At 38.9% G+C, this 15652-nt stretch overlaps 1 protein-coding gene across 1 annotated transcript in view; it reads right to left on the minus strand.

Moving 5' to 3' along the window:
- MPP2 (MAGUK p55 scaffold protein 2) overlaps positions 1-11549 on the minus strand; it is a 68164-nt gene extending 56615 nt beyond the window's left edge. Inside the window, exons 1-2 of the mRNA XM_014061052.2 lie at positions 11352-11549; positions 1662-1771 (exon numbers count right to left, since the gene is read on the minus strand). Of these exons, the coding sequence (XP_013916527.1) occupies positions 1662-1692 (31 nt within the window). The 5' untranslated portion in view covers positions 1693-1771; positions 11352-11549. The remainder of the gene's footprint in view (positions 1-1661; positions 1772-11351) is intronic.
- Positions 11550-15652: the final 4103 nt, after the last annotated feature.

Raw genomic sequence — 15652 nt, forward strand, 5'->3', positions numbered from 1 at the left:
CCCTATTTTTCGGAGTATAAGACACACCGAAGTATAAGACGCACCAATATTTTGAAGAGGCCAATTTACAAAAAGGTTTTGCACTCTGCAGGCCTCCCAAAAATGGCCTTTGTGAAAAAGGGTCTGTTTTTTATAAAACAAAAAATTGCATGCATAGCCTTTAGGAGGCTTATAGAGTGTTCCTGTGGGCTGGGGGGGGGGATGAGCAAAAAATGGCCTGTTTTTGCTCATTTTTGCCCTCCCCAGCCCCCAAGAGTACTCTATAAACCTCCTAAAGGTTATGCATCACCATTTTCATGAAGGGGCAGGATTTTGGGAGGCCAAAAATGCTGTATTCAATGTATAAGATGCACCCAGATTTTCACTCTCTTTTTTGAGGGAAAAAGGTGTGTCTTATACTCCAAAAAATATGGGTATATGATGAAAAACCAATAATAATTCTACCCATTGTGTACCCAAAGTATACAATGCAGCAATTAAGAGACAGAGGGGGAAATATGATAACTTGAAGAGATAAAGCTATATGCCTCTGATCCAAAGAATAAGACCGTCAACAATAAAATGTGCAGCAAATCCAGGGAAAGCTGACCCCGCTACAAAATTTTATCAGCACTTTGTTTATCTAGACATAAATTGTTTGCATAACTAATTGTGGATCCAATGTTGCAGAGAACTATTTATTTGTTAATATTCTCCCTGAAAATAGCTTATACAGAGAAAATTTTATCTCCACAGCCAACAAATTTACAAGATGCTGACAGAGAGACCTCAAATCTTTCAATGGCAAAGGGTTGACTTGGGTGGGGTCTCCCTCTCTTCTAGTCAAAAACCTTAATCTCTGCAGCCCACTACCCCTGGCTATTGCTTGGGTTTCGTTAAGGCCAAATCTCTCCTAGTCCTAGTTAAAAAGCAACAGATTGGGTTTACCATCTTGTGTGTCTCCTCTACTATGTTTAGGAACAAACCCATAATCCTTAATCCCTGGAGCTATTGAGAATTGTAAATCAAAATATCTAGTGAGTTCTGGGGCTGGCTGCCTCCACCAGATGAAAAAGACTAACAGAGAGAGAGAGAGAAGGCAGGAGGGAGGGAGAGAGGGAGGAAGGGAGGGAGGGCAAAACCTTAATGCAAAATGTAAAAGCAGAATAGCTGAGTTTATACAACTCAGTTATCCAGGTCAAAGACCTAGCAGCTGCATTTGAACAATCTGTTAAATTTGATTAATTTTTAGCTGAACCCAGCCAATCTTATCTTTAGTTTATTAGTTTATACATATCTTTATTATGGTTACTAACCAGAGAATATCAATAAGTGTTGGAAATAAAACAGTTTGTGACTAGTTCATTGATACAACTAAAGTATACCTAATTTGGATTAGTCTGTGATTCAGTGTTTTAGCAAATGCAGAAAATAGGGTAACTCAATCAACTTGCTCAGAATTAGGAACATTGTAGTTTTAGGGCAAGTTCAACTTGAACTCCTGTAACTCCAGTTGACACTGGCAAGAAATTACTGGAGCAATATAAAATACCTTTGCTTTATCTCATAGAAAGTGCAATAATCAACCCAATGCCCTCCAGATTTGTTCTAGATTTAGCTTTAGATTTCTGGAGAATACCAGGTTGGAAAAATATGAATCAGAGATAGGAATAAGTTCTTACCTGTCTCAGAGTTGGTTGAAGCAACAGGCATTTTGACAACTAGAGAAGTCTTCTCAGTGATAGAATTAAAAAATAGTTAATTCTTCTTCTAATGAATACCTGTGGCGATCCTGCAGAGAGAAAAAAATGAATAACATTTCTTCAAAAGATGATCTCAGAAATATCCCATGGCCTACAGTATCATACACCCACTTAATTCTGAAACCCCATATCAAGTTCAGAGATTATTTATAAATAATTAGGTGATTTTTTTTTGCATTTTATTCTTTAGGTAATAAAAAGAGGAATAAGAAGAGCTAAATTGTCAAGGAGATACTTATCATCTGCCAAGTTTCACTTTCTCCCACATTCGAATTTTTTAAAATCTGAAAATTTCCCATCCCAGTTATGAAGAATTTGCAAAGTTTTATGGCAAGTTTTATCAACAGCCCACCTAAATGAAGTAATCTACCATCTGCCCCATTCAAATTTGTGGAGTTGTTTCCAACAGTAAAAGAACTAAACAAATGTGCAGCTGTGAACGATGAAGACTACATCCAAGAAGAGAGAATTGCCAACCATAATGAAACATCACAACAGTGGAAAAAACACAGAGAGATTCAAAGCCAGGCTTGTAAGAGATAAACATTTAATCCCCTCTAATTTAACTAATCTCACATTCTTTGTGGCCAATATATTTTAAAAATGCAATTTCTCTTACCAACCACCCCCCCCCCCGCAACATTCTGACCTCAATAATACAGATAATAAATATAGTTTATTATTCACATACATATACTGAACTGTATGCTGACATTTTTTTGCAAGTTGATGCTGAAAGATTATATAGCAACCATTTGAAGTTACAATCAACTCAAAAATGGGGACTTAAAATCTGTGTCTGAAGATCAGATCCACTTTGTGGTCATGTGACCCAACTTCAGGTACACATCACTATGGTGGCTGTTAGATAGGGTAATGGAAAGGCACACTCAGGCTAAAGGCAACAACAGCTCTTTATTGTAACAGAACAAGTATGTACAATCCAACGAAGGTTCAGTCTGACAACAGCCCTTTTATAGGGAGCTGTCAGACCCTTCGACCAATGAGATTGAACCTCTGTTCCCACCGGAATAGAGGACCTTGGTGGAAACCACTATAACTGAAGCTAGTATCTAACAGTGCCTTTTATGGTTATTTGCAGCATTACAATTTTTGACAAAACCATACCTATAATAGACTATTGGTTTGCTTAACAACTGCAGCATTTGTTTAACATTTGCCAAGGTCATTTTACAACTTTTTGTTCACAAAAAAAGATCATAAAATTTAATCAGTTTCATGATTGACCTGTTTTATGACCATTACAACAACATAAATGCAGCAGGCTCCTTTATGTTCATATGTAGAGGACTAACTGCATAATTGGAAATTTTAAGCATGCTTTAAAATTGGAGAAAGGAACACCATGAGCTTATAATGTGTTGATGACATTTACAATAGCTACAAATGCAAAGCACTGGCAAGCCCTAATACTAGTAAAAGAACGTAGTAGAACAAATGGGACTAAAATTAAATATAAAGAAGACCAACTAATGACAACAAACAGAACCACCAGCCTTGGAACTAGCAAAGTAGCTTTTTAGGATCAGCTATCAATAGTAAAGGAATAAGCAATCAAAAAATACACCATATACTAGCACCTGGTAGAGCAACTATAAAGGCCTTAGAAAAGATACTCAGATGCAGTGCTGCATCTAATTACAATCATCCTGTGACACTCTATGGAAGCAAAAGTTGGGCTTTAAAGAAGTAGGATAGTAAGAGTATTGACACCTTTGAACTTTGGCTTGGAGAAGCCTCCTGAGGATACTATGGACAGCCAAGAAAACATGCTAACGAATCATCAAATAAATCAACTTAGTATTCTCACTCCAGATACAAATAATCAAGTTCAAATTATCCTACTTCAGTCAATGATGCAAAGATCTAGTTCCCTAAATAAAACTTTAGCACTAGGAAAGGTGCAATGAAACAGAAGAAGAGGATGACCAGCAGCAACAAGGACTCAGTTATAGTGGCAATAAGTATCCTATTGGGAGTCTTGAAATTACAGGGATAAATCATCATGGGGAAATGAAAATTGACTCAACGGTATGTAATCAATCAACAGTTTTATTATCTGTCATGATAACAAAAAATATCATTATTCTGAAAGGATGCTAAACTTTATCACTTTATATATTCTGACTATAAGCAGCGTAATATTATTATGTTTGATTTCATAATAAGTCTCAATGTTTTCAATAGCGCTTTCATCCCAATTTCATTATATTCCCCTACAGCTGTAGTTTAAAGTTCCAGTAAAGACCAAATCTTCTTTCTCCTGTGTATAACTATTTATTGCACTAGATAGAGCTTAGACAGAAGAAAGGAAGTCTTGGTTCTTATTGGACTTTAAAATTATAGCTGTAATGGAGTACAATGTAGTTTGGATGTAAGCTCTTTGAGGCAAATCCTTCCAGCTGGGTTGAAAGGTTGCTCCTTTTGTGCCTAGCTTCATGTAAGGGTCATTGTCAAAGAACTAAAAATATATTTTCCCAAAGGATTGATGAACTGGTTCAATTTTCCCAAAGCAATCAAACTGTTTTCTTTCTTCTGCAAGATTGATGCTAGCAATAACTCATGAGGTTATCCAGACAAGAAGCACAATCAGGAATACTATCTTTCTTTATTGTTAAGTTACATTAACAGAATTTTACAAGACTGAATGTATTTCTCTCCCCCCTCCCATCCCCCCCAGGCTTCCTTTGCTTTTACATTTCAGAAGACTAGGAAGGATCCCTTCTGAAATGTTTCCCACACCATCCTCCCTTCGGGTGAATTGAGACACCTTTTACATGCTGGTGATCCAGTATGCAGTTCTCCCTCCTGTCTCCTAAGACTATTCCCACAGACCATCACACTCTCAGACACTAAGAAAAATATTGAAACATACATTATTATTATTATTTATCTTTTCTTCCAAACAATTGGCCTGTTCTATTTTTTTCCTTCAGTACTAGGAGATGGTGAAGATTGACAGAGAGCAACTGGTTCAAGCCATCCAGTGAACTTACAGCTAAATGGGGATTTGAACCAAAATCTCTCAAAGCCAACACAATACCAAATTACACTGAATATTAATATCTTTTCAGAAATTGTCTCTTTTTCTAAGACCTAGAGGTTTAACTCATGATGCATCCCTAGGTGTGATGCAAATGAACCAGCTACTGTATGTGTTGAAATATATATATATATGTTCTTATAGATTCTAAAGTTTTAACCAACATTCCTTGCATGATTTTTTGGTGAACAAAAGAACCGATTGGGCTGATCTCCTCTAATGTGCTCCATTATTAACCCAACCCTCATTGACTGTTCACAAGAGAAATCTCAGCCAGATCTGCTGACAGGAGGAAAATATTAGTCAGAGAACTGACATGCCCACAAGCAGCAGTTAATCAATAATTCGACAATCAATAATACATTAGGAATGGAGTTAGTCCTAATTAAGAGGTGAGATGCAGCCGTTCCCTACAGGAAGTATAAACTGAATTGTATAAAAGAATCTGTATAAAACTGTACAAAAGAATTAAAAAAAACATTCAAATAAGGATTATTGATAGCTCAGCCTAAATGTGAAGAGACAAGGCAAGGACATAAAACCAAGATTTCTTTTACTGTATCTATTTTACATATCTATTTTCTGGGATTTTACATGTAGAAAAAGAAGCCACCTCTAACAAGCATCCTTAGGCTGTTTAGAAACCCAACAAATGCTTAGCCTTGCCTTTTTAATCCTGGTTCTGCCTGCAGCATGGATTCAGACCCTGAAGAGAGTGTTTCAAAATTACCAGCTTCTCTTGCCATTTTAAGGACACAGTGGCTCAATGGCTAAGACACTGAGATTGTTGATCAGAAAGATCGGCAGTTCGGTGGTTCCAATCTCTAGCGTCACGTAACTGAGTGAGCTCCCGTTTTCCCAGCTTCTGCCAACCTAGCAGTTTGAAAGCATGTAAAAATGCAAATAGAAAACTAGGAACCACCTTTGGTGCGAAGGTAACAGCATTCCATGCGCCTTCAGAATGTAGTCATGCCGGCCACATTACCACGGAGAAGTCTTCAAACAGCGTTGGCTTTTCAGCTTTGAAACAGAGATGAGTACTGCCCCCTAGAGTCAGGAATGGCTAGCACGCAAGTGCAGGGAACTTTTACCTTTACCTTGCCATTTTATTCCACTACATTCTCTTTCAGAGTGGGGAAAATTGAAGGCAGTCTTTTGCAAGATTAGCAGGAGATAGATAGAACACTGCAGGAGAACCCCACCCTCACCCCAAATTACGAAAATGCTTGGAACTGGAGGGTGAAAACTATGCTCAAAATTACAATAGTTAACCATTGTGTGAAAACAAGACACATATTATAATTTAATGCATACCTATAAAACATACAATGTAACTGAGAGCTCAATCACTTCTTGATATTCCACCCAGTGGTGGGTTCCTACTTGTTCGGACTGGTTTGGCCGAACCAGTAGTAGCTTGGCAGCCTGGGTCACTGGAACCGACAGCAACCCAGGTCTGCCATGCCCCTGAACTGGTTCCCCATCTTGTCTTTTGCTTCTGTGCATGCGCAGAGCAATTTTAGGTGTACTGTGAATGCACACACAGCACGCATCAAGAGCATCCTGAGCAAACCAACAGTAGTCTCTGCCAGAACCCATCCCTGATCCCACCCTCTTATTTCAGATGTTTGCAGTGTGATTTATGATCATTTAATAGCATTCTAGACTGGTCTTTAGGCTTTCCACATGATCTAATTTTTTCACATCTTAGATACAGGCAAACAGAAACTACAGATTCCAGGGTAGAAAACTGTTTGACACAAATTACGTTTCCCATATAAGGATCATCTAGGGATGCTTTAGAGATACACAAATCTCAAAAGCAAGAGGAGGAGGATGGCAAGCAGGGAGAATAAAGCCCAATACATTCCTTAAAAATTAGAATAGCGTCTATTTGCCTGCTGCATTTCAAATCTTATAAAATCCTTGCTTTTGTTGCTACAATAAAAATGTTTTCATACAGCATATTGCACTTGTAGTCTACATAAGCTTTTAGGTTGCAAAGTAAGCAACTCTTATGGAATTGCTTCAACAAAAAATGTTCAGCAGTAAATCTTAGGGAACTCTGAGCCTGTCTGGCATTAAATTTTGGAGTATGACCTAGGTAGAATGGAGTCCCAATTTCCAATGTCAGTTCCAATTTAGATGGAGGAAGAATCTGGGGGAAAACATTCAATGAATTCATACTGTAGAATGGGAATATATTTGTGGAAGATGGAATATTTACAAAGAGGAATGTTTTTGTTTGAAAACTTTAACTTCATATAGTGAAGGGGATAAATGCTTATGACATTCCTGTTAGATAGAAATGTGGGATGTAAATTGATTGTATGGCATCAGGTTGTTTTCAGTGACCTCATAGATAGATTTTTTTTCTCCCATGACAATCTATCCCCAATGGGGTATAAATAAATTAAAATGATCTCAAAAAGATCACTGGAAAAAACATTCAATGAAGGAAAAAGGTTGGAAAGAGAAATAATTTCCTTGGTAGCTGGACTTAATCCTTGCTTTGCTCTTCTACAAACAAAGCTTCAGGTTTTCCTTGTCAGCTATGCTTTTTAAATTGCATGATTAACTTTATTGTTTTTAACTCTGTGTGTGTGTGTGTGTGTGTGTGTGTGTGTGTGTGTGTGTGTGTGTGTGTGTGTGTTATTTCTCTTGAAGCTGTTTTGAGTGTCCTCAGGGAAAGATTGAAAATAATTATTTGAGAAAGAGTGGTAGAAGGAGATTATAGGGGATTGCAGAAATCCTCACTGAATGCAATGCAATCTATATCTAGATTCCAAAAGACATTTTTATTTTAAACAATTTAGAAGGAAAAAACATGGCTATCATCATTCTTAAGGCCAGCACCCAAAAATCTTAAACCGAGAAGGGTTAGGCTTATACTTTCTTTTGCATCTCCTGTACAGGTTGTATGTAAATAGCATAGGTAACAATAGATTTTTCCCTCTATTTGACAGCAGGTAGAAGGATCATTAAGAGAGATCATTCAAAGCAGCTGTTCCCAGTATGAACACCTTGGGCAGTCATGGTTGGTTGACTGAGGGTAATAAATATGTTTAAGGGACAGAAAGATTGCGGTAGGAATTTGAACTAGCACTCATGTTGCTTTTAGGAAAGCATCAATCTTCCATAAAACAGTCCTCTATATCTTTCATGCATACACAGACCATCATAATCTATTCATCCACTAATCTCGTGTGCCCCAAATCAATAGTCCAAGGAAATCAACATCATTATGACATATCCATTCAAAATGATCAGCCTCAGCACCAACACACTTGTGCATTGTGCAGAAATGAGTTCACGTGACAAGTGGGGTGGGGGGCAAAAAGACCACTAATCTTTTCGGTGTGCCAGCCTATCATCACATTTCATATTATGTAATATGCTGTGCATTCCGCCTCCATGGAGTGCAATGTTAGTAGCTTTCTATTTTTATAGACACACACACAGACACAGTCTTTTTACTGTGATGGATTTGTTTTTTAAAAAAAGAGAGAAAATACGGATCATTCAGGGCCATTTCAAAAATAAAATCTTAAGTACGTTTCAAAATTTGGCTACAACTGGAATTCCACATGCTGAAAAGGAATGTTAAATATAGCTATACTCTCTTATCTTCCAAAATTTTAAACATCAAATTGCTTTTCTCCTCTTGCCTCCTTCCCCTCGCCCTGACCCATACAAAGAAATTCTCAAAAGCTATGACAGCAACTAAAAATCTGAGAGTAGGGGATAGAATAATAATGTAAAAGTGTACATTTTACAATATAAACCACTTTTTACTACCTCTCATACTCACAAAAATGTGAATTCGTGGATGATGCATTGACATAGATAAACTATTATGAATTAAGCCTTAATAATCATGAGTAATTATACTGGCTTGGGGGGGAGGCTGGCTGCAAATCAAAGACACTTTACACATGGTTGTGAGTCAGGTTTTTCATTATTATGCCAAATAAATGTAAAATGAATCTGCAAAGTTAATGTCATCTACTTTTCCCCCCCTAACAATACAATCTGTGCAACTTTAATCATTTTGTCATCAGAACAATTTGGAATAAATATTTAGTGACAGAATGTTCAGAATGGTCCATGGCATAGCACATCTGGCTGAATATCATTCAAATAAGTAACACATTATCTGTAAATGTTGGTTCTTTATATACTTATGTCAGAAACTAAAATGAATTAAATGGACTATGTAAATGATGTAACAGAGATTAGGCCCTTACATTATATCTAACAGTGACAAATTATCAGTTTGGTGGTTAAGGCATTCAGCTAGAAACCAGGAGATTGGGAGTTCTAGTCTCACTTTAGGCATGAAAACTGGATGGCTGATTTGAGCAAGTCACTTTCTCTCTCAGCCCAGTGCACATCTCATGGTTGTTGTTGGTGGAAAATAGGAGGAAATGTTAGCTGCCTTGAGTTATTTATAAAAATAATAAATGTAGGATTAAAAAATCTAAAATAAAAAATGTGCAAGATAAATCACCGTTTAGCACAGCTTGTCTTGTGTATGACTGATCATTAGCCAATAACAGTCACTTTAATACAGCTTCACTTTAATACAGTACATTCCAGATGTGATAAGATTCCTAAAATCAGCATGGTCTTTGACCAAGAATCAGGAGAAGACGATTCAAAACACTTGGGAGACTAGAGGCTTGGTTACTTCTGAATTTTTGTGTTGGGTGAAGAAGCCCATGGTTCAAATACTTACTGAGCCAAGAATCTAATTACAATAAGTGACTTCAGTACTACTTTCTCAATTCCTACCTCAAAAGATTGTTGTAAGGAGAGGAGGAGGAGGAAGAGGAGGAGGAGAGAGGGGAGGAAAGAGCCATATAAGCAACAAAGCAAAAGAGCACATCTCCTAATTTTTAGGCACTGTTTTCTTTCTTTCTTTCTCTTTTTTTCCCTTTTATTTTCTTTTTTAAAATAAAAAACAGCATCTTTTACACTCCTAGATACATACAGTGAGAGAAAAAGGGAAACATAGAATGTAATTTCTTTTTCTCATTAAGTCTAAACAGCTTTCCAGCATTTTTGAAATCTCAAGAGTTGGGGGGGGGAGAGATGTGTGCGCATGTGCTATGTTGGTATCCTAGCTATCCAAACAGGTAATCCATCTCAAATTCAGAAATGCAGATCACCACCTACTTTGTGTTAATTTGCTGCAAAACACTAAAATACTGCACAGTTGCCGTATTCTAAAATAAGGCAGAGACCCAGCAAGATGAATAATGTGAGAAGACCTGCCATCCATTTTGTCTATCACCACACTATGATGAAATAAGGCAAAGCAATTTAAAGAAAGGGACCACCCTTAAAAATACCCAGGGAGTGGTGAAGATTAGGTGGCTTAAAGGCATATTATGGTTTCCCTACACAAAAATAAATACTTTTGTCCAGGAAAAAGAAAATATTCATTCATTCATTCATGCCCCAGTAACAGAACATCTTTCAGCTGGATTTGAAAGGAATCATCATCATCATCATCATCATCATCATCATCATCATCATCATCATCATCATCATCATCATCATCATGCCAGTAACAAGCTGCGAAGCATTACTCCTATTCCTGTGAAACCAATTCCCACTGAGACTTAATTCAAAGTAGACTCACATGGTGGATCGCACTACAAATATACCCACCTAGTGAGACAATGATTGCCATTTTGCACAATACACTAACTAAGCCATACCCCTGGCTACCCATATTTTGACTTAATAATGCTGATCGCCTAATCCAATTTGTTTGTGATTCAATGTGTTATGAAAGCCCAGAAATCTGGCTTATGTTCATCGTGGTTCAATTAACCATAGTTAAATACGTCACATGCGAACACCCAGCTATTCTCTATGATGTGGATAACACACATCTCCACCCCTCTTTTTCCAACCATGAATCCGAGAAATTATTATATTCAATCATTTCAAGTCTCTTCTAACCTGCACTACACTTAAATCCGCGAACAGTTTAAAAATGAAACCACAGAAGCCTTCAAGACCTCAAGCGCGCAACGCTACTCGAGGCTAAACGAAAGGCGGAAAGAGAATCCAATACTAGTATGGCAAATCCGCCCATTAATACCAATCTTTTTTTTTTTAAAGACAGATCGGAAAGGATCCGCGTGGTTTTGGGGCGAACCGATCTGAAAGAAGGAGGAATGGGAGGAAGAAGGGTGGAGAGTGGAGAGAGCAGATCTTCATCGAGAGCTAAATCTCAAGATAAGAGATTCTGTTTAGGGTTAGAGGCGAGGTGACACAATGCAAAGGAACAACCGGGGCGACGGCGAGGGGACATTCCAGCCGAGAGGAGCGAAATGGGTCGGAGTGGGAAGGATAGAAAAGGAAGCGCCGAGGTCCACTGAAATCGTGGGAAGGCTTACAGTGGCTTACCGCTTCACCCCACTCCCCTTATTAAATACAGGAGCCGGGAGACGAGAGAAAGAAAGAGAAAGGGGGAAATGGATGTGCCGAAAGAAAGAAAGGGGGGGGGGAAGCTGGCAGCCCTCACTCACCTGTTTACGGCGGCGATTAGAGCCGAGACTGGGTGGGAATACCGAGTGCCCCTCTTTCTCTTGATCTTGGAGATTCGCGGCTTCGTAGCTGAGCTTTGCCTTGGCTTGACTGGGAAGCGGCTCGGATCATTCTTGACGTCTCCTCTAGGGGCTTTAAAGGGGCAGCACTTCACAGAGAGATGCGATGGGCCCCACCAAGCCACGGCTTGCGGGGAAAGCTTTCTTTTTTCTTATTATTTCACAAGCAAAGTACGAGCGATCGGGTTTTGATTGGATATCGCTCAAACATTAAATTTGGCTGAAAGGAGAGGCCACAGTCTAGAAGTGCCTTTGAACAACTTATCTTGGGGGCACAGTTGCCATGTCTCTTTTTCATGGAGTTTGCAGGGATATTGACGCCTGAATTGGCCAACTATTTTTTTCACCATCGCTTGTCCTAAGACCATCCAAAATTGTGTGGGTACTATAAACGATTGGGTAACAAGTTTATGGATAACAAAGAGAGCCACAGATAAGGTTCCACTTGCAATTATACCAACATTAGTTTGTTTTTGATTTAGTGGAAGCCCAACCAGTTGCATCATATTGGTCTACCTATTAATAAATGGAGGTATGGCATAAGGTGTGAAAACAGTCAAATAGGCTGAATTCCTATAATATGTTATGCCTAATGCTTGTTTTAAGCAAGATTTTATTATTAAGGCACAACTGGCTGAGTTTACAAATCCTACTGCTGAGTCCAAACCAAACAAACTTTATTATGAAAAGAATATCCCTGGCACCATTTTCCTCCTGTCCAAACCTCTAAACCTTTGACACTTGGGCAGACCTCTACATGATATTCGTCGTTCTGCTCCAACCGAGATAAAACGTCACATCTGAATATCCGTATGTTATTGAGCTGTGAAAAGCACCAGAACAGAAAGTTATGTGCAAAAATCCCAGGCAACATACAGAGTCCGTGGTTAGTTCATAAAGATAGAATAGATTTAATAATTTTAGCAGGCTGTAAAATGAGCTACTGGCCAGGCAAGAAAGGATTAATAAATTGTGCTGGAGATGAAACCTGAAAAGAAGATATATGCAAGGCAAAATCAAGGGGCAAAATGTTTCATGGCCATGTGTACAGATAGTCCTCGACTTACGACCACAATTGAGCTCAAAATTTATGTAGTTAAATGAGACATTTATTAAGTGAGTTTTCCCCATGACCCTTTTTGTCACAGTTGCTAAGTGAAGTACTGCAATTATTAAGTTACTGATATGGTTGTTAAATGAATCTGGCTTCCCCCATTGATTTTGCTAGTCAGAAGGTCACAAAAGATGATCGTGTGATATTAGGACACAGCAATGCTCATAAATATGAAACCAGTACCCAAGCCTCTGAATTTTGATCACATGGTCAGGAGAATGCAGCTGAGGCCATAAGTGTGAAAAATGGTCATAAGTCACTTTTTTCAGTGATGTAACATTGAACGGTCACTAAATGAACTGTTGCGACTTGAGGACTACCTGTTAATGGCGCAGAGAATTTGGACAAGCACTTCCCTAATAAGACTCTTGTGACCCTTTGGTCATGGAAAAGAACAATTTGATCTGATTGAAAGCTGTCAAGATGATTGACATATTGAAGTAGTCCATCAGTCCAGCTGACAGAAGAAAACAAAATCGCATCTTCTCTTCTATCAAGCTTTATTTTTGAGGACACTCTCTAGAACAGTGATGGCTAACCTTTTTGTTGTTGCATGCCGAAAGTGTGTGTGCATGGGCGGGTGCACCCTCACCCATAATGCAATTTGTGCATGACACACACCCCATGTGTCCCTCCCTCTCCACATGCACACGCTCCCCACCATGCATCATGCACCAACCTGGAAGCAAAAATGGGGTGCGGGGGTGCCACACGAGGCCCTCAAATGCAATATGAGTGCCCCCTGTGGATGTGCCGCATCCCCCCATGAATGTACGTATGCATCCCCCGCATGTGCCCTGCCTCTACACATGGGTGGCAGAGACCTGAAGACCAGCTGGCTGGCGGGAGGTGTGCATGCATGTGCGGTGGAGTTTGGCAGGGGCAACGGCTGGCATGCACGCAGAGAGGGTTCTGTGTGCCACCTATGGCACATGTGCCGTGGATTCACCATCATAGCTCTAGAGACTTCCTACCCTCTTTCTTAGCCAGAGATTTAAAAAGTGTATTTTGATATGGAAACCTCCTAAATCACAATACCTGAAGTCAGATTCCCCAACACTCCCCATAAAAATTCTACACCTAGAGAAGATTCCACACTTAGAAAACATCCACACTCCCTAACCATGCAGCCCCAGAACAAAAACATTTCAATCAACGTATCTACACACTTCACAATCAAAGCCAATTTTCACTATAAATATTACTGCTCTGATTTCATGGTTCCCTTGAAGAGCTGAATTGTAAATTTTGATTTGCTGTCAGATAAAGTCTACCTCCATTTTATTGCACTGTGCTCATTTAGTCAGCCACCGAATGGACCAGAACTTTCTTCTAATAGCAGCTGGCTAGAAACTCAGGGTGTGTGACTTTTATTCTGGCCTTAAGCACAAAATCAGATAGTGACTTTGGGTCAGTTGCTTTCTTTCAGGCCAACTCATCCCACAGGGTTGCTGTGGTTGTGGGAAAAATAGGAGGAGAAAGGAGTATTAGATATGCTTGATACCTTGAACTATTTATAAAAATAATAAAGGCAGGATTGTTAAAAAAAATCTCCCCTCAACTCTTGGGGAAAGGCTCAAATTGGAGGGAAGAGTGCCTGCCAAAGGGTGGGCGTGGGTAAAATGGGGGCAGAAACTGGTAGTTTGAAATACATTCCTCCTGACTCTGTCCATGGTGCTGATACTGGTATCTATTTTGTTCTGGTAGGGGGAAAATAACAATAACCCAACAACAGAAAAGGGAAGGATAATTTCTCAACTTCTCTGCGGGCAGCAGTAAGGATTAGAAACATGCTCCACATGATTGCCTAAGACATTATGACTTGTGTAATTTGGAACATGGAACTGAGGCAACTGAACAGTCCACTTGAATAAAATGGCAGCACTTATATATTTATTACAGTCACAAACCAGTAATTTATGCAGCATTTGAAAGAAGACTACAAGGCAAAGGTCCATAGCCATTTTCTAGCTTAGGGATTTTCCCTTTTTTCCCCTTCAGGCTGCCAAACCAGTTTAGATTTTTTTTTAAATTCCAGAAAAAATGATCAACGGACAAATAATAAGAACTGATGTTTTGATTGCAAAACCAAGGCTAAACACTTTAGGCCAACAGTCACTTGATCATTCAGTTGTGGACTCTGCATGCCGAGAGAAGCAAATCACCCTAAGCTCAATTTAGATGTAAAGGTCTATTTTTTTAAAAAATGTCATTGGTAATTCCTTTCTTGTCAAATAGGTACTCTTTGTGATCAAATCTTTTATATTCAAAGCTGGAGTGGAATGGGAGCTGGAATCTTGTAAAGTCATATGAAAAATGTAAATATTCTCCCAGGCATGCAAGGTTGTCAAGAGCCATCTTGAGAGAATGACCTTGGGTTCACTATCAAGCAAATGAGGATGCTTTTGCTGTAAGCTGACATTCTTGCATTAAAGGATGTGCTTTCCAGGAATTATTTCAATATCCTACTTGAAGATATTTTTCTAGCCTTGGAGCTGATTTGCCTCCTGAATTGCAAACATGCAAAAAATGCTATGATAAATATTGGTATTATTCCCATCGCTGCTCCCTTAGTCTTACCTTTGATGCTCTTGCTTTAATTTCTTATTTCACCCAATACCAGTGATCTACACTTTCTGCTTTGTCTAAATTGCAATTTTATACTTGCCATTCGATTTCAGGTTTCAGGTTTAAGACCTGACTGGAAGTAAAGGACTATGATCCCAAGACACTTTACTTGGCACTTTCTACAGTCATTTCTGGAGGCATTCTGAGAAAATAAATAGGAAGCACAGTACAGCCCAGTGATTGGTATGAAAAAATCCCCACCCTGCTTACATCTTCATCCATTCATATACAGTAACTCCCAGGTTTGGAAGGTGTTAGATATTTACTCTAACTACAGTGGTTTCCACCAAGGTCCTCTGTTCTGGCGGGAACAGAGGTTTAATCCTATTGGTTGAAGGGTCTGACAACTCCCTATAAAAGGGCTGCTGTCGTACTCAACCTTCACTGGATTGTTCTCACTTGTTGTATTCAATAAAGAGCTGTTGTTACCGTTAAGCCTATGTGTGCCTATCCATTACCCAATCTGATACTGGTGACGAAG

The sequence above is a fragment of the Thamnophis sirtalis genome, unplaced genomic scaffold, assembly GCF_051295495.1.
Source record: "Thamnophis sirtalis isolate CommonGarterSnake01/CBP01778 unplaced genomic scaffold, rThaSir2_p1.2 scaffold_4, whole genome shotgun sequence".
Lineage (NCBI taxonomy): Eukaryota > Metazoa > Chordata > Lepidosauria > Squamata > Natricidae > Thamnophis > Thamnophis sirtalis.